The sequence below is a fragment of the Scomber scombrus genome, chromosome 21 (assembly GCF_963691925.1).
Source record: "Scomber scombrus chromosome 21, fScoSco1.1, whole genome shotgun sequence".
Classification (NCBI taxonomy): Eukaryota; Metazoa; Chordata; class Actinopteri; order Scombriformes; family Scombridae; genus Scomber; species Scomber scombrus.
This window is the reverse complement of record NC_084990.1, coordinates 6,713,969-6,740,133: the sequence shown is the minus strand read 5'-3', so window position 1 is coordinate 6,740,133 and position 26,165 is coordinate 6,713,969. Positions and strand designations below refer to the sequence as shown.

The following is a 26,165-nucleotide window of genomic DNA, read 5'->3' as shown; positions in this document are numbered from 1 at the left end:
GGTATGTGTTGGGCTTTTTATCTAGACTTTTCAGAGCTTGTTTGTATGCAATTTCAACAGACTTTAGCGTGGACTTACATGCCAGTGCAAATGAGGCAAATGAGGCAGGGTTTATGACTTGGAGATGGTAGTTCACGTTTAACCAAAACAGGTTTCAATTCTCATGTGGTTGCAGTTTTGTAGAAGTTTACAAGTTTATGTATCCTCTCCTATTTTCCTACTGAGGCTATCTTAACAAAGGGATGGTAGTAGAGGCCTCAAGGGTTTGAGAATGTGTGTGTCGGCGGGGGGTTTCAGGTTTAAAAAATATATATATAAACACTGAAGTTAGCGAACATTATATGAAAAAAAATAATCAAAACTGAAAGGTCCACTTTCTACCTTTTTAATTCCAAGTTTTCAACCGTCTCTCACTGGGTCTTTCAGCAAGTGAAGGTTATTCTTTATATTTGACTTAACATTTATTTATTTGCCACTTTTTATCATGCAATTAGGTTGGTGCAACCCAACAAAAGTCAGTTCCTTGTATGTGCAATAAAAATGATCATTCCAACAAGCTCTTTGTATAAAAAACTGAATATTTTTTATATATTTTGGAAGTCAAGCGAGTGCAACCAGTTATGTCTTCAAGCAGCTAATGCTAGCTTAGAGCATCGGTGCGAGAGGTAGTAGTGGGCCAGTAAAAAGTTGAGAAAAGAATAAGTTTGTACTGGTTGGCTGCTGAATGATCCTGGGTCCTTCAGGCCTTTCACAACACTTTTACACATTAAGATATTCTTTGAATTGTACTTCAATTAGAATAATCAGGAAAATCTTACTGTAGCTTCAAACAGCACTGTAATATTTGTCTCTTTATTCTTTTCACTCAAATGGGAGTAAATAGTGTATTTTTACAGATAATATTGATCCACAGATTTGATAGCAATTAGTATATATAGTATAATGTATGTGATATTGATTCAAAATTCTACAGTCTCCATGTTCATCGTAATGAAGAAACATATCAGCTAGTGGCACAAAAACTGTTATTGATGTGTATTTAGTTGTCTTGGTTTCTTTTGAAAATAAAGAAGCGGAGAAATAAGCTATGTCAGGCTGTGGATACACAAACGATTTAGTAGAATGAGTTCATCATTGGTTTTCTTTTATTCATGGGATTTCTTATAATATCTCCGGACACAGTATAATTTAATCTTACAGGACTTACTTTGTCTGGTATCAAGTGTGACTTGGGGGAAATGATATGCACACCCATGCACATATTTAAGTGAACTTCCACACAAGGAAGAACACGTGAGCTCCACTTTATGCAGCCCTGCTCATCTCTATGCATGCCGTCAAACACGTTCTCATCCTCGCACATGGTACACGTGAATAACTTTACATCTGCCTCTGAGACAAACATGTTTGTTTTCCTTTGTCGTGACGCCGAGTACAGGCAACGGTTCACATGAACATGAGTACGACACTGCTGTCTTTGGCAAGCGCTGATGTTAAGTTTTGAAGTTAGTCATTTCAGTGAGTCATCTCCAAGATCCAGACTGTGTCCACCATCACTGGCCATCAGTGTACTCACATGGTCTCAGTCTCCACTAATCCTCCAACTGTCCCGACAGAGGGGAGGCATCAGGAGCAGCAGGAGGTGATAGGAGCTCATGGGGTAAAGCAGTGAGCTTCTGCTTACACCTGTCCCTCTGCGACTAACAGCAAGGTGAAAACCAATAAAGCAGAAACTTCCAGTTCTTCTTTGTACAGCAGAGTGTCAAAGCACAGACAGTGTTGAGACCAATTGAAGATGAGTTCTTCTGCAGTAAAGTTCTCAAATTGCAAAAAGATTATACAGAAAATGTTTGATATCCCAAGAGGCAGACATGACTTTGCACACACAGAGTAAATATTATAAGCATCCGGTAGCTCGTTAGGATGTACACTCTCAGCTTCTCTATCGTTCTATTAGGATGGCTAGACTGTAACCACATCATTCCTGTTTGCAAACTCAGAAATGTATCCAGGTCAGTTGGGATGCTACCCACATGCCATAGATTGTATTTGTGAAAAGAATCAAAATGTGTCTGACATGCTGATGACAAAAGAAAAGAAACTTTGATATAGCAGTGCAATGTAGCTTGACTGAGTTCTGAACTCGATTATAATTAAAATGATAATAATTTACACGTTTAGGTTTTTGTAAAGCGAATAATTAACCCAGGAAAAGTCTCCAGAAAAATGTCCTCTGAATGCGTAATGTTAAATATTAGATGTTTAAGAATGAATTCACAAGATATTCCAAATCCAGCTCACAAACTAAATTATATTTCTTTTTGATAGATGCTCATGTCTTAAAATGATTTTATTTTAGATGAAAGGTGTCAAATTTAAAGCTTAAAGCAGCAATAAAAAAAACCCCACTGCATTGGTAACATGTCTTTGTAGGAATTAGTTACCTTTCCTGTAGGTGGCGCAGGTTGACAACAAACTACTTTTTGTTTGTTTTGACAAAATACGATAAGGTGCACTTACTAGCTTTTTTTCAGAGCTTTCAACAATATGGCATGGCCTTCATCAGCATATAGAGTTTGAATGATTATCACGTAGATGGATCTGTTGACATGTGGACCGAATAGCTACCATGATTTTTATCTGTATTTTTATCGAATTAGACAACAAATAAATAAATATCTAAATAGCATCTCCACTTTAAATTCCCCTAAATTAGGGATATCTAGAGCAGAGAGGCTACAATGGAGACAGTGAAACAGCTGAAATATAAGTGAAATATAACGTTGACCTAGTACCCATCCACTGCCAGTATATGTGACACAATCACAGTACACTCTGTATTTTGATGTCAGAAATATGATTTTATTGGCATTTTAGATTTGTTTCCAGTAAGATATTATGATGTTTATAAAGTGACTTTCTGAGGTAAACATTACTGTTGCTGCTCATTAAACAATATTTAGTTATATTTAAAATACAAATCATGTCTAATCCTGTTCCAATAGAGTAAGAGTTTCAATAAAGAACCGGACGAATAAGGAGTATCAATAAGAGTATATGTATTGATAAAATCCCAGAAACACCCATCCCTACCATCAATGTTACATGAGAGGAAACAACTGTTAAATTAATGCTATCAGCTCAACAAAAAGGTCACTAATAGAATTAAATTAATTGTCATGCTGTGGCACGGGGTATGAAATCAATGAACATGTTCCTCAGACATCCTGTAGCTCCAATATAATTATCTAGAAATTATTGTACTTATATACTTATTTCACTATTGTGAAACTCATTTTAAATTACTCTCCTGTGTGTGTGTGTGTGTGTGTGTGTGTGTGTGTGTGTGTGTGTGTGTGTGTGTGTGTGTGTGTGTGTGTGTGTGTGTGTGTGTGTGTGTGTGTGTTCATATGGGGGTGATTTTTATGCTGCACTTTGGTTCCTTTATGCTGGAGGATATGGCCTGTGGGTGTGTGTGTTGTGATCTGATGTGTCTCCTTTGCTCTATATTAAGCCCCCTTGAGTCACTGTGACCTGATGATTCAAACGGATGGCAGTGGGGCAGAAACAAAGATCCAAACACAATCAAATTTGTACAGGTGTCAGCCATCTGGCCCGGGATCCAAACTTCAATCACAACCTGCTGAACACAGACCCACTTCTCTAACCCCCAGTCAACCATTGTGCTGTCCCTACTCCTCAGCGTTGTCCATTTTCATAAGCACAATGAAACAACGGTGACGTAGGAACGGGAAAGATATTTATTATGCCTTTGCTTTCAAATATGAATGAACCTCTCACTTTAGAGGTCAGAAATGAGGTTAACATATTGTTCAGAGGTCCAGTTAGTTCTGGTTTTCTATTCAAACGCCAAACGCATTTGTTTATATAATCTTTTCTTTTTTTCATCCCACCTCACCTGCAGCGTTTAAATGATCATCATACAAATTGTTATATAACTTGGGCATTAACAGCCTCTCTTTGACAGAAAACAGGGCCAGCATCTCATGTGTAATTCAACAGGTCAGTTTTACCTGCTGGAAGCCTCTGTGTGTGTGTGTGTGTGTGTGTGTGTGTGTGTGTGTGTGTGTGTGTGTGTGTGTGTGTGTGTGTGTGTGTGTGTGTGTGTGTGTGTGTGTGTGTGTGTGTGTGTGTGTGTGTGTGTGTGTGTGTGTGTGTGTGTGTGTGTGGACCAGGGAGTAAGGAATAAGAGAAGTATAAATGTTCATGTCCTGTTATACTTAAGTCCCAAAATGGGTCAGATTATGTGCGTTTGTGTGTTTTTGTGTGCGCACAATACCAGGGAAATGTATTACATGGCAAAGTGCTCAGGTTACAGTGAGCAGTGCCCTAGTTCAGCAGCCCTTAATGTTGTATTGGCTTAAGACCCCCACTGCACAAGGAAGCACGCACCCATGCGCCCACGCACACACACACACACACACACACACACACACACACACACACACACACACACACACACACTCACACACACACACACACACACACTTTTTGAAATCTATTTTTACCACAATCCTGGATGATCAAAGAAATCCAATTGAAATTCATTCCATTCATCATTACTATAGTTGTAAACCAAAGTTGTAATAAACAAAATCAGGTTTCATTTTACATCTTACATACAAAATTGTCAAGGAAAGTAAATTTAACTTACATGAAAGCTTTTGTGATTTTGAGGATTTTGAGCTCTGTCATAGGCTACTTTTGGGGACAATGACTTAGTACCAGTTAACTGCGGATAGCTTGTTCAATTGGAGACAAAAGTCATGTCCCCAATTGGGAAAAGGGTGATTTTTGAATCAGTGGTTAAGGTTAGGGTTGGGTAACTGGTGATGATGGTTAGGGTTAGGGCCAGTCTCCAGAAATGAATGTAAGTCTATGTAATGTCCCTGTAAAGTGACCATGGTGTGGTTTGTGTGTCTGCCAGTGCCAACTAAAACTATGCAAACCATGTTTTCTGTACCCAACCCATGTGTATGAACCATTGGCAGTGCTTAAATGTGAGAGTAAAGTGTGTCCTGTGTGTGGTGGATGTCTGTTTAACCTTTACAGCTATGTTTTTCATCAAAGATTTGACATGACATTTGTTTGTGTCTCATGCCAAAAGCCATTCTGCTATCGATGTTTTCTAAGACATTTCATGGTAATCCATCCAATAATTGGTGAGGTACTTCAGTCTGAAAGTGCTGGATCATCTAGTGTAAATAAGTGCTAATGTCAGCAAGCTAGGCTAACTAGATTCCACTTTGACAGCATGACACATCCAGAAAGTTCCATGGTTTATAAGCACAGGCGGCTGTTTTCACCAATGCTTGAAAGCAACTGAGTTTGAATCAGTAACACGCCACTGAAGTTGACAGCTTGTCTCCTAGCAACACCGGCGCTCAAATATCAGTGAGCCGCATGCCAAGGGAAACGCCCACCTGGAGGCTTGACACAATATTTTGTCCATTTTCTACAAAATAGTTTCATTCCTGTTATAAAAAATAGGAACAATAGCAGCAGGGTCATTAAAGTATGTATTTCTTAACCCAGAGTGAGAAAAAAATCAAGTTTCAGTTCAACTTTAATCAATTCTGGCTCATTCCTTGCTTCAAGTGTTGATACAGGATCAAACTTTCACCTCTGTTTTCTCATGAGGTCATCTCAATGTGGTCATGTTGTTGACATCAGTAGCAGCCAGGTGATGGTGGATCTGCCAGACAGTTTAGCATTAACATGGCCATGTGGTGCCAAAGTCATGTTCCCTTTGGCAGTACATCCAGTTTGAACTCAGTGTCCGCTGTTGTTTCTGTCAGAAGCATGTCAGAAGATGATCTCAGTGAGTCAAGCTGACCAAAACGCTTCTGATTCAAGATGTGCAATCAAAGTTTAAAACTAGGCATCGATGTCGTTGACACAGAGATGTAGAGGAACCATGGCGACAGTTTGAGGCAGCCCACAAATTCTGGCACTGAATCCCGACCCGCTTTTGATAGACGGTTGGCAGGACTCGCTTTTGGAACCATTGAATATCCAGAGATGTTCCCTGCTTCTCGCCAAGTGTACGCTAGGATAGGATCCAGCCTCTGAACACCGAACACAGAAAACAGTAACAAAAAAATGCCTGATTTCTGTATGAAATGCAGTGTTTGTGTTGAATCGAGCCAAAATCCTCACATCGCAACCTGCCACAGTAATAACCTGCTGTATGTGTATGTGTGTGTGTTTGTGTTTGATTTTTCAGGTGACTACTTTGGCATTCTGATGGATGAGAAGGTGACAGGCTTTCCATTCAACATCACTGAGAACCCCATGTACTGGGGCAGCACTGCCAACTACCTCGGCCTGGCACTCATGTAAGTGGGGAGAGAATTTGAAGTGACTGTCTCTGTAGAGATCTGAAATTAACTTCTATAAATAACAAACAAAAAGAAAACATAAAGAAAAAGGAGCGTCAGCCTTTCCGACAAAGTGCTGATGTACATTAAATGACGCTCTAAATAAAGTGTGGGGCACGCAGAAGTGGCTGAGATAATAAGCTGCGACGTCTAAATGTGAAACGTCGTATTCTCCAAGTTGCAAATCACCTCCTTCATGAAAAGGTGGGGAGGTAAAACTTTAACATGTGCCTCGTCTCTATGACAACCATGACCACATCATTCGGAGCCCGGCGTGTGTAGTTGCTAGGCGAGGGCTCCAGGGTCGGTGAGCCTGCCGCTGACAAAAAAATATTAGCCCCCCCCACTCCTTCTCACACACAGCTACGTGGACTCCATTCCTAATTTTTTCCTGCCTCCATAATCCTTTTTGTTGTGACTTATTTTGACCCATTTTCTCTCTGCTTTGAATTGAACTGACTTTTAGCCCAGTGTTTTCTGTGCTGCAAGCTATTGAGTGATCGAGCTGATGATGGACTCATTTCACTACAACCTCTTGTCTCTGTAGCTTAACTGGTTCCCTCCAGTTGCTGTCATCTCCCTCTCTCTCTCTATCCTTCTTTTATTCCCTCACTTGAGAAGCAGTAGCAACCTTTATTGAACCTGTTCTGCTGTGTCCAGTTGTCATCCTTTTGTCCCTGCGTTGTTGTTCAAAGGTTCTACAGAATAGCGAATGCAAGCTCTGAAAATAGTTCTATGGTTTAACCCTTAACAGACCGTCTCCGCTCGAACAAGATGGCTCTAATAATAGTGTTCAAATCAGTGAACTTGTACAAGAACATGGCAACAAAGACATTTATACAGTCACTGATGATTACAGACATCCCAATTATATCCCAAGTATTTTGGGTGTTTTTTAGATGAATGTGTTCTGTCAATCCTTCAAACATTTTGAATGTATTTCCTGTCTTATGAAACATTTGCAACGTTTTTTTTTTTGTTTTTTTTTTAATCTGACAAAGCAATCTAAACTCAAAATCTACTTACTTGCCTGTTGTGGTTCATGAGCATGTTCAGATTGCTCAGATATTACGGAGGACTTGTCTTAAAGATTTATTGTTGGCTTAAAAGTATTGTTTGACAACTTGGGAGATTCATTAATTCCCTTTTATGCAGAGTAAGATGATAATATTGATATCACATTAATATCTGGTTTCTAAATATGAAGTTAATGGCAGCTTAGCTGAGCATAAAGACTTCATATGGTGGGAAAAAGCTAGCCTGGCTCTGTCCAAGTAACACAATTTGCCCCATAAGATCTGTAAAGCTCACTATTTTATGTTGTATCATTTTGAAGTCGAATACTTGTCATTGATAATTTTATTCCTGCTATGCCAACAATCATCTTAGTGATTACTGTCATCTTTTCTTAATATGCACATCACACATGTTGTTAACAGAAATGTAAAAGCTACAAACCCATCAAGGACATTCTTCACCATGACTGGGAGTACTTCCTCGCATCTGAAGGATCACACAGACAAAGAACACACTCCTCTGGACTGCAACTACACATAACCATGTAGAGGAAAAAAGCTCTCCCCACAATCACACACACACACACACACACACACACACACACACACACACACACACACACACATACACACACACACACACACACACACACACACACACACATGCACATACCACCCCTTCTACTCCCTGAAGCCCCTCGCTGTGCCAGACAGTTTTTCCCACAAATTAGACCACTTACTGGCCTTTTCTCTGTGACCTGGGATGGAGATTAGCTGACACACATGAGCAGATGCACTCAGGCTGATACATGAACTCGAGCTGAATTCATGCAGCTAAATAAATGAGGTGACCGTTAAATTGTTGCATCATCATGCAGATGTTCCCTTTTGTGGTTACTAGTATTTTAGTATGGAGCATCATTCCAGACAAAGTATTACGGCAAACTTAACCTGAACACATTTGTATTCTACAAGTTTGCACTGTACTTTGTCACATATACAGCCTTATATTTGAAACCCAGGAGGATTTTCAACAAACACCACCATCCCAATGTTTTTTAAACCCAGCAACACGCTAAGACAGAAACTGTTCCACCTAAAAGACTGCACACCCAAACACAAGAAAAGCAATCTATTGTGTGCAATCCAATGCAGTGAGGAATGAACATTCTTGTATATCGGGGAAATTAAACCACCACTAAGCAAAGGCATGACTGGACAGTCTTTCAACAACAACAATGTACATATTTTAGAAAGTTAGGACAAAGAGGAGTGAAGCGTGTTAAAGTAGAAAAGCCGTCTCTCAACAGTGGACGAGGTTTACAACACAACTTATCCCCCACCTACAATGCTCTCTTCTTATCCCAGGGGACATAAAAACCATTCACATATTTGGCTTCATGTGACATCCAAAAACCCACCAGTCAATTAGAACTGAAGAAGCAGCTTGGATGAGAGACGAAACCTCTGCAGGTACCTACAACCAAGTCCAGCTTCCCTTGATTCAACCCTCCTTGGTTAATCATGACCTGGATGATTGAGAATATTCACAGACAGGGTTATATTTGCGACTTACTCATCTTCAAAGTTGCCTTAAGTGTCTATGCACCCAAAGAGGATTCATCGTCATTTAAAAAATCAACTGAATTCAGATGCAGTGAATGACTATTGTTGGAAAATGCTTGCCATGAATGATGTCCAGTCTGGGAATGAGAATTGTAAGGATCCGTGTGTGTGAATTTAAATCCTTGTCAACTTGTTCTGTTTTCTCATACTTTGAGAAAACCCCACCACCAATTCTCACTACAGTTCATTTGTCCCATTACCGTAACATAACCAAAGTGATTAACAGTGTGATGAATGCCGCTTTCAGTTACATCATGAACCATTATCATGTGTTGTGCTTGTGGGATGGAGCTGTATCTTTGAGCGAGAGAACAACGACTCTCTGACTTTTAAAAGGTCACAGTCTGCTCCGGGCGCCCCCCACCCTTCCCTCTCCTCATCTACCCTGTTTGTGTTCAGCTGGGGCTTAAACTATGGCGTGTATATGGTGGAGCACCAAAAAAACAAAGGCAGAGTTCAGTCATAAAACAGTAAAAAAAAAAAACATCTTAAGATGGATAAAGCATGTATTCATGGCTACATTTGCTATGTCATGGTTACAGCATAGTTCTTGTGGGATGATTTTACATTTTAGTTTTTTTCCGTACAACAACAAAGAAAGATGATACAGTTATGTAACACCAGTGGTTTCGCTCGTAGGGAATTTGGGAATTAATTTATTTGTATTTTTGTCTTCATTGAGCTATGCTGCACATATTTGTGCTGTGCCTGTCAGATACAAGAATATCACACCCCTCCAGTCAAGTTCTATCCCGAACATTTTTATCCTGCACATTTGATCTTCTTTTTCTGGTTGTTTTTTATTGCGTTAGATTTGTTGTTACTGTGTATGTATGTGTAAATACTTTACTTTTACTTTTCTGTGCACATTGATGTGTTCTATTTAAACTTTCGCTTGCACAAATGTGTCATTTAAAAACAAGATCTCGTGATGCATGTAGTGATGCAGTGTTATATTATCATCCACCAATAAAGAAATGGGGTAAACACCAGTTCTTTTTACCTGGGAAGAAACACCTGTACTGGCACAAAGTAGCCTCTTTAAAACCTCATTAATGGTAACCACAACTTCTAAATTGCATTGATACAACAACTGAAGTGGATTAACTGTTCATCCACAGTGGGTTCTTCTAATTCATTTGAACAGTAACACTTTATATTACAGTTTTAATTTGCAGGTATTTAATCGTTCATTTTTAGGACATTTAACAGACAGGGTCGTGTAATATGGTGCAAATTATAAGAAGTTGGTTAGGGTTAGGGTCATTATATTTACGTTCATATAGTTGGTCATTTGTAAAAAAGAAATCTTAATAAACTAACAATTCTTTAAGTGACATACAAAATACTTACTGTAGTTTTGTGTGTCATTTTAGGTTGTTTTTTGAAAGTCAGTTATTTTTTGTTTTCATTAGTAATTTGAAATAAAGTGTGTTTCCTGCTGTTTTTTCTGCACAGGAAACATTTAAAATGACATAAACGCTCCTGCCCACACACATATATCTCTGTCTTAAGTACCACTTAAGACAATGTGAGCTGTATTGTAACCGCCACTTGTCCTTCTAACCTGCTATCCATCGACCTCATTTCACTATACATGTATTCTCAGTCAGGTAAGATGATTGCACGTGTTGATCGCAGTGTAGCTGGAGCTGCCCTGATTTCTTTTTTTGTTACATATCTATATGTTGTGTTTTCATAAGAACTGCGATAGTCGTCATCTCCTCGTATATGGTACTTCAGACCATGGAGATTGTGCACTATTATCTATTATTTGAGTAAATTGCACAATATTCTAGCTATAGTCGAGCTTTGACACATGATTTTCATATTCTCTTCTGCACCATTACCTGCCATTTAAATCTACTGGCGGAAGACGTATTCAGATCCTATACTCAGCAGTGTAGGTGTCTTGGTAGGGTTTCCATCCATTTTCACACAACAACTGCTTGTTATGGGATCTTGAAATCTCAACTCTCAACTGCTGTTAACCGTGTTCTGAATCATATTGATCTACAACAGTTGTGAACCCCTGTGGTGCTGCAACCACCGGTGTAAAGTCATAAACTCTTTCTGCAGGTGATTCTTCCTTTAGCTTGTGATGGCTGTTGGTGTCACCGTAGTCCCTGTTTGATGCTTGTGAATAGCTGTAGCTCTGCCTGTGCACCAAATAGTTCCATTCTGTGTTTGGTACATCCAAAATAGAGTAGGCCTATCCAAGTAGCTGTCAAAAAAAACAATAAAACAATGTTCAATGCATGAAAAACTATAAAAAGGTTCTAAAAACATTTTTAAAGTAGTTTAAAAATGGAAGGACATATTTTTTATCTCCTGGCCTGTCTTCCAAAAGGTTCAGTTTTACAAACTCTCAGTTATCTTTTACTTGAGTAAAACATGAAGTCAAATCAATTCATGACCAAACCATACCTACTAATATAAGACATATAATAAGCTTAGAGCTGGCTGCTGATATGTGACAAAAACCCCCTTTAAACAAGACAACTGTCTCCTGAGGGAAATAATAAAAGTTACCTTAACCTCAAAATGCTCGGTATACCAGGGTTTTGTAGTACGGCCAGAAGAAATTAAAAAAAAATTGTAAGAACAATGTAGAAATAATGCAGGTTACAGAGGCTAAATGACCTCCCTATTGTTGCTGTCACCTTCTAAGACCAACTTTTTAACAGAGGCGCAGTCTGTCCCTGAAATGTTCAGGAACATTTCCTGCATGAGGTCATGTGTGAATGGGGGCTAGGATTGATATTCATCTCTGTCAATTTCCCACCTCAAGACACAGTAAAATGTAAGCATCTGATGAAAGACACGTTCACATAGAGCAAGCGAACACATCACAAGACTCCACTGATGACATATTTGAGTATCTGTTTGCGCTTTGAGTACTCTGAAAGGCAACTGAGACAGCAGCAAGGCTCTCTTGAGGGGATAAGATAGGATGATTTGATGAAAGATAAGCCCTGGAAGAAAGAAAAGATGTATGCCTTTGTGTAAGAGAAAGTTTTTCTTCCATCTCAGGGGCCGGGGTTTGATTTGCTTCTCCATTTTTCTTAAAACGAAGGCAGGTCAGGTATCATCTGAGCGCTGTTAACTCAAGATAACAGTGAATCACAGCTTGCTCGGCACTTAAAGCACATGCAACCCGTCTGATGCTTGTCGGTTAGAAGGTATGTGTGTGCTTATAAGCGAGGTCTAAGCAGAGTATGAGTTGGAATATATGTTATTAACCTACTTTCAGTGGAGGAACTCAGGATAATAGTGGGGGTAAATATGTTTTCACTGTAATGTAGTCTACAAAAGCAAGGCACGCATCCACTTAACGGGCAAAGCTAGTAAAATGTGATGATCAAATTTCCTGGCATGACACTAAAATGGGTCAGTGTTATCCGCTTCTGTTTGAGATGCCGAATGGAAAAAGAGCCTCTTGAGTTTCTGTGAGTTTACTATGACAGTAAGTTCACAATCTTATCGCTGTAGAATAACAATTCACTTTATAGAAAGCCAAAGTCCTGATATCACTTCAGGCTAGCCTCTGTTCAACTAGCCTCTATGAAACGGTGCACTTGAGGAAAAGTTTAACCGGATATTACTATCCACATTCTAAAATAAATTAGTCAATTAACTACAGCACTGGATTTAATCAAGTTGAAACCTTCACGAGCTCAACAAAGTTCAATAATGATATATTAGCACACAAGAAATACAGAAATACTCCTACTTGCACAGTAGCACATGTGCTTATGTCATGGTAATTTGTTTCTTTCACATCACTAATGATGATCTACCAACATGATTCCACCAACTTCTTCTTGGGACCTTGATGGAATTAAGAGTTTTCACTTTACGTTATCTCTTGAACTTTTGTTTTTGTGTCTGTAATCCATAAATATATGACAGCATGTTCATATCACTGAAAGGCAATTCAACCATCAACACTCACCTCCACTAACCTAGTGATGCTAGTCTAAAGTAGTAAAAACTATAGCAATACTTGTATATAGAACAACTTTATAGTTAGACCAACACATTTCGGCATCTGGCCTTCAACAGGGTCATCAATAGACACACATTACACATTACAAAAAAGTGTTTCATGAGGACCCTGATTAAGGTTGATGAGGTTTTGACCTCTTTAGACTATTTTCCCATCTCCATGCATCTTGGAAGTAGGTGAACTTGTGCCATAAACCCCTGCCGAGCCAGGGAAGGTAATGACAATGACGTAGTGCCTACGGGAAATAGTGCTCATTAAAGACCACAGAAAAATTAAATATTGAATATACTAGAATGTTTGACTCTTATAAATATGTAAGGCTATTTCCTAGACTTTATTACAAATGTGACTTTGAATGAGATTTTCTTACCTCTGAAACAGAACATTGAATTTCCAGTTAAGGTAGTGAGTCATGTATTCGTCTTGCTAATGTTATTTTCAGTTGACACAGAAGCTTCGGTAACAACACGTCAATCTCACCCACGGTTGTTTTTCCGTCGCTAGTTTTCATGTATATAAAGTAGCTAGGTGTCTACAGTATGTCGTGGAATCCTTATTAGTCCTGCCCACTAAAAATTCATAAGTTATTTGATTTTCTAGATAACCAGCTGTCAATAAGAAATAACCAGAAACACCACATTTTTTTGAATCACTGGAACAAATGGGAGGTATTGGTCATTTAAAGCTCTGAAACCAGAGTAAAAACATCTGTTCAAATTTTGCTTTTAACTGTGAAGAGTTTTATTTAAATGTAATGCATAACACTGGGGAAAATAGTCCATTGCTGACAGCTGCAAGCACTATGAAGTTGTTTCTCAATATGTAAATGTGTACACAGATTTGTGAATGCGTAAACGAATCTGTCAATGTGTACACACACTTGTAAACGTACCTGGTCTTTTGTGAATGAAATGTGTCAGACAGTCGCAGGATAAGAAAGTTCTTAAGTTCAGCTGACAATAAACTTTTCAATTGTCAGTCTTTTGCTGCTTACCTGCCGTGAACATTACCTGAGAAAAAGATGTTTTAGGAAATGTGTGTGCAGGGACCTTTATGCCCTGAATCAGCAGGCAAGCACTTCTGCTATAGGTTGAACACTATCTAACAACAAACTCTACCAATCCAAATCACTGAGCACACCACAGAAATGAGCATATGACCTACATTTTTTCTGCAGACTGTATAACCAAGGTTTCACCTCTAGTGGACATCCTCTGTACATGCAAATGTGGTCAATTTTCAACAATTCTACCGGTCACATCATCATCTATCAGTCACATCCTGTTCATATGACATGGTCTGTGACTACGTGTGAATACAAAACCCTTTAACTACTTCTGCGGCTGTTTTTTTAAACCTTTTTGTTGTACATTTTTTCAAACTTACATTAATTACTTATCAGAAAATAACATTTGGCCTGGGCCATCAGAACATACTACTAACCTGTCTTTTTTTAATCCACATCTGCTTATTGTTGTTCTTCAGTTATATAGTTTTTCATTCTACCAGCATATGAGCATCTGCAGCCTGATTCATACATCTAGTGCATATGGAAACAAACAGTGCACATTCATGTGCATAGATGCAGATAACCACACAGATTTAGATAGCAGACTGAGACTTACAGACATGTGAGCTCAACAGATGCACAGAACGGAAAAATAATATTCTAATATCAGGATTCATTTATTCAGTTGCTCATTAACTCACACCAAACTGACAGGTGTTCTCTCTGTGGATCATACAATAGTGACCTTGATTATCATATCATATAACAAGCCATGTAAAAGTGAAGTTCAAAAAGTATTTCCAGCATGAAGAGGACATCAAATGGCTAACTACTATAATAAAGAAGAAGACAAGATAAATTTAGCATTTAATTCTAGTTCAGAGGAGTGCTGTGTCACTCAGATAAATGGGGATTGTGTTCCAGTTTGGCAAAAGCATGTCAGTCAACAGTCTGTGATCAGTGTTGGTTTTGTCATTTGTAATTATGACAGTTTGTAATGTGGGTCAGTGGTAAATGGAGATTACTATGTAAGGTCTGACTCATCATGGTGTCATATTGGTGTCACAATCGTCTGGATTCACTGTACCAGTTTTATGGGTCAAAGTCGAAGTAGACAAAAGCGTTGATCTGAGTTAATCACAGTTATTACTGAACTGACACAGAAATCTACAGTCACAAGAGCGCTCCCCGAAGAATCAACAATTTTGTTTCTATCTTCTGCCATTAATATACAGCATAAAGTGAGCTCAATATACTGTATGGACACCTGGCCCAATACAATACAAAATCCCTGAAGATGTTTCAGGCATCTTGAAAATAAATCGTAAATGTCAGATTTGGTGTCAGAATCAAAGAGCAAGGACTTCTTTCAAGAGATGAATTTAACAAATTCTAACAGGAAGTGCTGACTGACCTCCGATATTCAGTCTCTGAACAAAGTTCCCAGTGTGTTCCTGTGCTGCAGTCACATTTTCTTTTCATCTTCACAAAGGTCAAAGATAGCTAAATAGTCAAAGGTAGTGCCAAACATTTCATGGCTGCACGTGTCTTGACATGCTTTGTTGGTTCTTCAAAGAAGTTAGCAGGATTTTATACTGTACTAATAATTATTACAGTTGTTAACAAAAAAGTCAAACTGGACTGGCCTCCCAACCTATTAAAGGGTCAGTTCACCCCAATTACACTGAAATTACAATGCAGTACAAACATATATTTTCCCTCCCCTCTCTAGTAGGGCTGGGTATTGTTCAAAAATGTTCGATACCCATACAAATACCGATACCTTGCCTTCGATACCGATTCCTGAACGTTTCAAGTCAGTATATGAGGCTCACTGCAGTATACTATTATATCACTCAGCAATTATTCTTTAGAAAAATCGTGATTTAGAAAAATGTCAGCTTTTTCAGGTGACAGACAAGCTCACTCCAGGCTAATAGTGTCCACTGCAGTAGAAAAAAGTACGTTCTGAGGGTGTGGATGTTGCTTGCACAGAGATACCTTGTTGCCAAGTCAGAAAGCATTGGCAGAGTGTCCTTCATGCCCCACCACCACGTTACTGGATTCACTGAGGGCAACGTAGATGGTAGACCTCTGTTATGCTTTATCTTTGCCTGAGTCTTCTCTGTAATGCTGTTGACACTGGTCTCTGTTCTTAGTTCAACTGCCATGTCCTCTTCAACAAATAGCTCCTCAAGGGTAGAGAGCTTTGGCCTCTTCTGTGAACCAAAAGTGAAGAAATAAAAAAATAATATAAAATGCTATCAAGGTAGAATCAAACAAGTTCATTTTCTTCTGAAAATGAAATGGGGAAAAAATAGGATGTCTTTATACATTCTTACCAATGTTGATACTGCAGTCTTCATCAGATGAGCTGTCATCTTGGTCACCAGCTCTCTCTTTGAGGCCCTCTTTCATTTGCTAGACCTGAGTCTATATTCAATAGATTATGAGGGTCATATATATTGATCTACAAATGAAGAGAAGTAGAAGATTACCAGTAACAATTAACAGCTGTCCTGAGGTCCCATTTATTTATCTTGCCGTTTATTGCCAAACATGCAAATAATATGTAAGGTCATGTAGCTCCCAATTTATATGGCCACTCGCTGCGCATGAATTGCTTAATTGTAACAAACATGCATGTAACACTAAAAGTTAGAAGAATTTTATTGTTTGCTTATTATTAATGCTACCTGTTGAAGTCCCAGTGCTGCTGCCTTGATCAGTAGTTTCAGAGGAGGACTCATATGGTGGACATGCTGAAGAAGACTCTGCTGCAGGAGGATACTGAGGGGATGATCACTTTGTCCAGGTCGTCTTTTTGCAGTCAGAGACGGAGCAACTTTCTGCTCTGAAGTTTATTCCATGCACCGTCAAGTGCTTCATCAGATTTGTCGTATTACCAGTTTTGGTAGAAATTACCTTGTTACAAATATTGCATCGTGCAATCGATCCTGCTCAAATGTAGCCGCTCTTTAGATCTTTTCCATATCTTTTACATGGATGGTGGTGGGATGCATACACGCGACGTGACAGCTAACAAGCCAAGTTTGTGGGAGTAAACTAGTGTTTTTTTCTGGATGACTGGACACAGCCAATCACCAGCACTTTTTGATCTTGGCACGTCAACCATGCCGCATGCCTATTGGCTCACTGACGTTGGGCGAGGTTAACCCCACAGGTATCAAAATTTGGTACCGAACTACAAGACATTTTTTGATACTCGAGGCAATTTGGTCGGTGCCTTAAGAATAATCTAATTCGATACCCAGCCCTACTCTCTAGTGGTCTCTTTCATGCAAATATTTTTTGGGGGTTTGCACGAACAATTTCTAACATGTTAAATGTATTAGTCAAAATTATTGTAACACTAATATACTGTAATGTTGCTTACCACATAATGCAAAACATTGGATTGGACCCATGATAGAGATGTATGCTATGCTCATCAAGAACAGTAAAACAGCACTGATCTACAGCGTGTGAACCAAATACAAATGTACCCTGTGAAGTCAAACCGGGACATTCACACAATATTATTATGATGATGATACATGAGCTGATTACACAAGGTTGCACATAAATGTAATCATTGTTGTATGAATGGTACTAATACTCAGGTTGAGCCAATACAGTGTGTACCTGATTACTTAAGGTTTAACATAAACAGGCACAGACTTGCAGTGAAACTAATGCGTAATATTGGAACATAGTCAGAGAGTGATCTTTCCTGTGAAAGGAGCTGTGATTAAAAATACTGTATGCAAGGAATAACATTGTGGATATCCAACATAATCGTGCCTGCAGTCCTTGTAGTTGTTTTAGCGTATTGCCCACGCACATGCAATATGTTATCCACTAGGATTTTCCTTGGTACAACACTTCATGGAGGAGAAAAGGCGTAAGATGTTGTTGGTCAGGCAAATGTTATTATAATGTGAAGTACATTGTGTAATGTGGAATGTCCTTGTGTAAACACTTACTGGAAGCCAGGAGAATAATGCTAAAGGCTGAAGACGTGGGTTTTTGAATGGGTTGGTCATGGACATGATGTCCAACAAAGACAATTTCAGATGTTTCTCATACCAGAAGTCTTGCTAATTTGTTGCAAATGGTAAGACTAGTGGAACCAGTTATACAGGGATGGTAGTTGAACAATTTAGCAGGCCATGCCAATCAGATGAAGTTGCGTATCAAGCCAGTTTGGCCAGCCATCACAGTTTAGCCTAAGCAGATACAGTGTAGATATAAGGCTGGATTAAGCAGCCAAGTATCTTCTCTTTGCTTGGGTGAGAGTAGGATTTAAAGGTAGCTTAAAGATAAGTTAATTTAGCACTAGAGAATGATGTCACCTGATACCCAACTGCAGGGCCTGGTGATAGGTCAAAACATAATTTCATATTTATACCATGCTTCCATTTACTTTGTACTGATAACAAATGTAATTGTAGACCAGCAAATGTGTTTGGAAAGTGAAGCCACCATCCTTCAGCGGTAATTGATTCACATCCCTGTGGGCTAAGCTCCAACGAAGGTTGAACACCCTGTATAAGTACACCGCATCACACCACAATCGTCTGGCCAGTGGACAGTTTTCTGAGAGAAAGCCACCCACGAGCTACCATCCAGAGACTGCCAAGAGACTCTTTGCTCCAAATGTTTTTCCCATTATTTAATACATAGATAACGGCAAGCTTGATGTGTGGGTGTAATTCAATTCAATTTATTTTTTATATGTTATGTTACTTCATGACCTGAAGGTATAAATAAATATATGGTAAATAATATGTAAATATCATGCTGCAGTTATTACATTATTCCACAATCAAATACATAGTACTCATCAAATAATGAGTCGACTCACTTTGGACAATTCTCCTCACAATAAATGGGAAGTTTCACAGGTTATGAAATGTATAAAATGGTCACAAGTATGTGAAGTCCACGGGAGATCACTGGCACAAAAATATATATATTTTTGGACAGTCATTAGGATACATCCCAAAGTCTTTACCAATCCTGCAAAGTCCGCCATGGATGTCTGTACAACATTTCATGGCAATACATCCAACATTTTGTTAAAACAACTTTTCAAATCCCATTCAATTAAAAATTCTTTATAAATTTAACTACACTTGTGAAAAGTTCAAACCGCATGTTGCTTTTTTTAACATTGTTGTCATTAAAGAAATTCAGTCGGAACAACTCCATGAAAAAGATTTTTTCATTTACATCTTCTTCAAACTGACCCTGCATTTACATTTTCCTTTTTTCTCAGTTTCCTGTTGCTTCTATTACTGCATGGTTAACTAGGTCAGTGTGAGCAGTTTTATAAGCTTCATTCAGCAAGTCTTGTTTACCTCGCTCACATTGTGCTGCTGCTCTGATTGTTGTGGCTATAATTATTTTTTCACCTTCATATCATTGTCGATAATGATAGGGTTCAAAAGGTGGTGTGACAAGAAAATGAAGTGAGAAACTACCTTTATGTTACTCACACTGCTGCTCCACGTGAGAGGACTCTCACGTCTCTCTCGTCACTGTGCCGCTTTCTCATCAGGAATATGTGGGTCACTGTGTCATGTGTGATTTATTTGTGTCTACACAGATGAACTAAAGGATAAACAATTGATTGATAAAAACACATTACAAGCAGCATTAATATAGAGGGTATTTGAAAAACATTATAAAAATCAAAAAGGCTTCAGCAACCCAGTTTAGATTGTATGCTGTATTCATGGATCAAATATGATATCACCAATGTTATTTATTGGATACTCCCGTTGCATCCCTGCCTGTATGGTACAATGATTGACCATGTACCCAACCCACCTTGGTGGATTACCCATTGGCTGATGCATATTTAGTTGCACATTATTGGTTATTTTTTTTATATTTTTGTACCTTTTTTGAATTTTTACCCTATTTATATACTGCTTTTAATGCGTTTATGATTACCCTGATGAAGGCCACAAGCTGAAACACATTGGTCTGTTAATAAAATTCTCCTATACTACACGTGTTGCTGGAGCTTTGACTTTCTTCAGACTGTTTTCCTTCTCCATGCACCTTGGAAATAAGTGCAGCTGTGCCAGAAACCTTTGCCCTGTTTCTAAAATTGGAACTTCACAAAGAAGAGATTCACATATCCAGTACATGTTGTCTTGTTTACACAATATACTGTATAAAATAACCCATGTGTCTTGCTTTATTTTTTCTCTCCCTCTCTGTCTCCAGGGGTGCCAGTCCTGTCGGTCTTGTCCTGACTGCTTTAGTAGCTGTGGCTTACAAGGTGGCGATACATTTCGAGGGGTAAGTCCTTCTCTTTCTAAGGCCCCACACGCATTTCTCAATAAAATGCACACGCTGAGGATGTAGTGAAATCTTATTATTCAAGTCGCATTTAGAGAAGTTCAGGAATGCATACAAGGTGTAGTGTGAATGCAACACTGTCTTTAGCCATCTGTCAATTTCAACTATGATTTCAGCCACGATTTTCAGCACAAGTAGGCTGTAAATCGTTCACATATAAAAACAGCAGAGGACCCAAAATCTTTCCCTGTGGAACTCCAGATTAAAAAGATTGATCAATGCCCATCTCTTTTAGATGAGAGGTATTCATAGCTAAATTCGGTTCCAAGTAGCAAACAGTTGATCAGGGACCTAAATTTGGTCAGGTCCAAATTATATTCTAATTGAGTCTGGGTAGTGTCCCATTTAAAAATCAAGTGATAAAAAAAATGACACAGCAGAACCAAAGATATCGTTATTATTATTCCACATATTCAAACACTCAAATTACCATTTGGTTGGAGATTTCAGTGTGTTGTGTTAGTCACGGCTAATATAGCCTCAAGTCACTAGCCTCAAGCAGAGGTATGGTGATCTCACTCCACACCCACAGATACTTTTCATTTTAAAGTGACATAAGTTGAAGCAATTTACACTTCACACAGCTTCCTCTGGAGTCACAAAAGGTTTATATGACCTTTTTCACATTCATATAGTGCTTACATTAACATTCCCCTTCAAGACCTCTTACCCAAGACTTCGACCTTCAATTGCTTTACTCTTTAACCGTAACGTCCACTGCCACCATCCTCTTCCTCCTGCTGCTCTTCTATGATGATTACTAAACAATACCTAAAAATCATGTCATGAGTGACCTACTTCTGAATATTTGTCCGCACAGACACACGTATGCAGAAATATACACACCCGCATACACACAGAAATACACAAACATGCTGCGACTCCATAAGCCAGTCGCAAATTAGCCAGAGCTCAGCATGGAGGCAGCTGCTAAGTGCACTTGATCATCAAGCATGATTTTTGTGTGTGTTTGTGTGTGTGTGTGTGTGTGTGTGCGCGTGTGTGTGTGTTCTTGAGAGCCGGTGCATAGGCGTTTGTTTATATGCACGTGTGTTAACTGTGCAGCTGGCCTTCGCATTACATGTGTGGGGAAGCTGTCGCATAACGGCTTATGATTAAAATGTGCACACTACTGAGAGAACACTGATGCACACACACACACACACACACACACACAGTTGTACGTGACACACCACAATTTGCAGCAGCAAGACAAATAATGTAAAATGGCAGTTTGGTAAAGTCATAACTGACCTACTGACTGACCTACATTTATTTACATACACACACAGTCACCGTACACACACAGTTAAAAGAAAAGTGATTGTTAACCAATCCAAATGCCAGTCATCAAATTATACCTGAAAAAGCCTGTCTGTCCATTTCCTGCCTTTTTTACCATATGTCTCTGCCTCTACATAACTATTATATATTTTCAGGAAGTGATTCAGCCACGTCTTTCAGAATCGCTTCAATTCACCCAACGAGTGAAAAGAAAAGTCATGTTAGACTTGAAAAGGTTAGCCCTGAACGCAGGTGTACATGTCGCCGCGGTAATTTCCGGCAGTGCCAAACCAACAATTGTGTAATTTTACCGGAACCTGTGAATTGAAGGAAAGGCAGGTGCCAGATTTTACTACACACTGTGACTGGGAAAAGATTCATATGCTATTTTTATCTTCTGACCCTGGCATAGATTGGGAATGATCTAATTTAGTTAAACTGTGCAGGGATAGCAAGGCGCCCAGTTTGATATTACTTCACATGGTGATTAGAATGGATAAAGGCACCAACGGGATAGATGCAGGATCCACGTTGTGAATAGAAATCGGTGTTCAGACAGTTCCTCTCAACTTTTTTGGCTCATAAACCCCCTGTGATACAAAGATGTGACAGTGAAAGCTGGCACCAAATAATGATTTCTTTCCCCCCACTGTTCCAATAATATTAAATCCCAAGATGAAACACAATGGCTGCAAACGGGCCTGTCTCTGGACATCTACTGGCGTCTATCCAAATTTACATATACATTTACATGAACACTAATATGCCTTTATATGAGGATATCATGGCTTTAATCATATTTGGGATGTAATATAGAGCACAGAAAAGTCTGGTTATTCCAGTATGATTCAAACAATTATCTAGATAACAATGTCCAATGCAGAAGACAGTCTCTGTCATTTCTGTATTGAGGTCACTGAGATGTAAAAACATCAGTATCTGACTTTTCCTCATGGATGTCCTGACCATATTTTATGACCCGATATTTAGACATTAAAATATGGATGGTTGATAATGCTTAATCATCCAGACAGTGCTGAACCTTGAAGGAACTAGTTGACAAAGAGTCCAAATGAGGAATCAATCGTAGCTTACTAGTTGTGTTTCACCATCCAGTTTTGTTTAACCTCCTCAGTCAGAATATAAACTTCTCTACAACAGATGATACAGCTGTTTGTGTTACACATATTGCTGCTATAGCTGCCATTCTGCACAGATCTTCCTGAGACCCTTAGACTTGTCTTCCTTCCTTTTTCTACAATGTCTATATTGGTTTGTCTGTCTGTTTTGAATGTGCTTTGTTACAAATTGTGATAACTGCATTTGCTATTTGTGTTTCTTTGTGTGGTGCTTGGTATTGTTTTTTCCAGTGATTCCTGGGTTTTCTTAAGTTATTTCTGCTTTGCATTGGTTTTATTCTTGACAGGTGATAGCTTATAGGTTCCTCATGTGTTTCCGTAGCCGTGCCCAGCCTGGTTTCCCCACCTCTCCCCTGTTAGCCTCGTCAGCCTTGCCCTGTGTATTGCCGGCCACATTTTCCTGATCACCTTGTTAACCAGTCAACATGTTCCCTCCTTATTCTGGTCACCTCAACCTACCTGTAACCTGTTTTGTGATTAGCTCTTAGTTTCAGCGCTTTAGCTCCCTGTGTATAAATACCTGTCTGTTCTCTTAGTTGTTTCTCAGTTCATCGTCAATGTTTCTGGTGTTCCAACTTGTCTATGTTCCTTGCTTCAAAGTAATCTTAATCTTAATCTTATCCTTACTTTTACCTAGGACTCTGGGTTTGGCACCACCTACTCCACTACCTGTGATAATATTAAGAGAAAGTTGCATTTGATCATACGGTCATGCCATCATGCCATTCCGTCAGACTTTGTTTTTCCAGTGCCGTCCAGAAGGTGTTGTCTGTCGACCATCTGCCTCAATCTATGTGAATGCAGCATAAATTAGAATAAACGTTGTGAACTTGCTGTCACGTTTCAGACTGACTCAACACAATTAGCAAGCTGAGAGAGCTATTGTGATTGACCAGCGCTGGCATGTCCCAGCTGCCCAGCATGTTAGCGCTTTGCTCACCAGCAACATTTCAAGTAACTACTACAAGACCAAGCCTCTAGCACCACATGTTTCATGAATATAAGCAGATTAATGTTGCTGTGTTACTCTCTGCTGTGAATTGGCCTTTAAACTGGTTTTAATTATGCTGGATGTATGAAACAGTGTGGGGTCACAAAATAAGCAACAACCAAGTATGGGATGCAGTGAAAGTATTGGAGGCTGATTGACTATCTATGTGACAATGACTTTTAAAAGAGGCTTGAGCATCTGAAATGATTTACACAATATGTGAGGCCTCCCTGATAACTCTAATTCCTGGTTTGTTTTAGTGCTTCTGTCAAATGTTTTCTCTCTTACTGTATCTCTTAGTTATTTATTGAATTCCTCAATTACACACCAGGAACAGAGCTGCAGTTTTATGGCACAGTTGTTAATATGAGGGCCAATGGTGCACAACGGAGTGAAGGAACATGTGGAGACACACAGCATCCTCCTATCATACACACACACTCAAGCTACCTCACGGTTCAACGCACACAAATGCAGGGTCCTGGCACAGAGTGGTACGTGTTCCAATCTCTGATTTATTGTCCCATTATATGTTTGTTCTGCTGTATTTACAGACCATTCACTGAACAGATCTATCAGGAGAGGAGTCAGCGCCGCAAACATGAATAACCGCCTCCCACCCAGACGCCTCCTTCTGCTGGTTTGGCAGAGGATTCCCATCCTGTCATGAGGACAGACAGACTGAACAACAGAGTGACTTCCCAAAAGCCTTGATTATTAATCCACCCCCAGTGTGGATGTGACCACAATGTTCATAATGCAGCTTCATGTTAAGCTATTGTTTTTATTCCATCTTCATCTGTGGGAGTTAAATGAATGAAGCAATTGTTTCTGTTCAGACCACATGGCATAATTTATTCTGAAAGGATGTTCAATTAAAGGAATAGTCTGATGGGGGGGGGTTCTTCATTTTTTTGCATATAGTTAGATCCAAACAGTGTTAAGTGTGAAGCTGGAGCCAGGAGCTAGCTTAGCATGTATGCTAGAAGCAGGGGAAAGAGCTAACCTGGCTCTATCTAATTCAAAAGTACACCTACCAACACCTCTTACCTCACTTTTTAACATGTTACATGTCATTTGTTAAGTCCATACACAAACAAAAAAGGAAAATTAATATTGTCAATTTTACATGTGCTGTGTGTTTCTTGGTGAACCACAGCTAGCTGCAGTGACTTCTCAGTTTCATATTCACTTGACTGAAACTTCCAAAAAAAAAAAGAGAGAAATACATAAACATGTCCTCTTTAAGAGCAGTCTTTCCAGAGACATCAATGTTTACAGTCTGGGTACTTTGGTAATTGGTTCTTGCTACCAAAAATCCCAGTTTTTATACTAGAAAGACTGACTTTGGAGGACACTCACTTGATTCATCTAAATTTGTTGAACTTGTCCCCAATTGCTTTCTGAAGGGATCTCCTTGTGGCCAGTGTAGACAGGAGGAACAATTACAGCGACCAAAAGCCCTTTCAATGAGGACGTCAGTATTGTTTTAAGATCGACTTCAAGAAATGTGAACCTATCCTGTTATGTTAATTATCTGTGATATTACTAATATTGCAATTTAAAATTCCTTGTGTTTTTGTTTACCTTTCTATCACTTTGTCAACATGAATACTACAGCATTCTCATCCAGGTATTGTTATTATTGATATAAAATGGTTCCATTTCAAGATGTTTATAGTTTTTCACTAGTTAATCAATACCACCAGTTGTCAGTTCAAGTTTTGTAAAAAAAAAAAAACATTTCTCAAGGAATTTGGATCTTTCTGGAAGTGTACTTCAAAGCACATTTAAAAAAGAAGTTGAGGGCCATGACCTCCATGACAAATGTAAATCTGTTTTTTTTATTTTACAAAACCAACACAAATCCAAGATACAGCTTTCAACACTGCCATTGGTGTTTCAAAAGAATTAAAATCTTATAGTTTGAACTGTTTTAATGTTACAATATTTCACATACACTGTTTTAAAATTTCAGAATATTTTTCCAGTAATCATTATAATGTACCTATGCAAACCATTCCACAGTGAACAATACACACTGCCTGGTGATGTACTGTTTGTCATTCTGGATATAATAAAAGAGTGAGTCAGTTTAAAGGACTGGTCTTTCTTTGTCTTATGAAATCAAGACTACTAAAGGCAGCACTTAAGGCAGCACCTGTTGAAAGCAGATGTGGGTGCAGGATGATTATTGTATGATTATTCTAGCATTAGTATGAGTCAGCAAAATTGATGAAGTCAAAGAACCAAATCCACTGCAGCCACTTATTTTCACTTACCACGCTAGCGATATGGCTCTAGCAATAGCAAAG

At 38.9% G+C, this 26,165-nt stretch overlaps 1 protein-coding gene across 1 annotated transcript in view; it reads left to right on the top strand.

The window, feature by feature from the left end:
* pemt (phosphatidylethanolamine N-methyltransferase) overlaps positions 1-25,944 on the top strand; it is a 74,488-nt gene extending 48,544 nt beyond the window's left edge. The window contains exons 5-7 of the mRNA XM_062442785.1: positions 6,248-6,359; positions 20,302-20,376; positions 24,405-25,944. Coding sequence (XP_062298769.1) covers positions 6,248-6,359; positions 20,302-20,376; positions 24,405-24,459 — 242 coding nt within the window. The 3' untranslated portion in view covers positions 24,460-25,944. The remainder of the gene's footprint in view (positions 1-6,247; positions 6,360-20,301; positions 20,377-24,404) is intronic.
* The last annotated feature ends 221 nt before the right edge of the window (positions 25,945-26,165 follow it).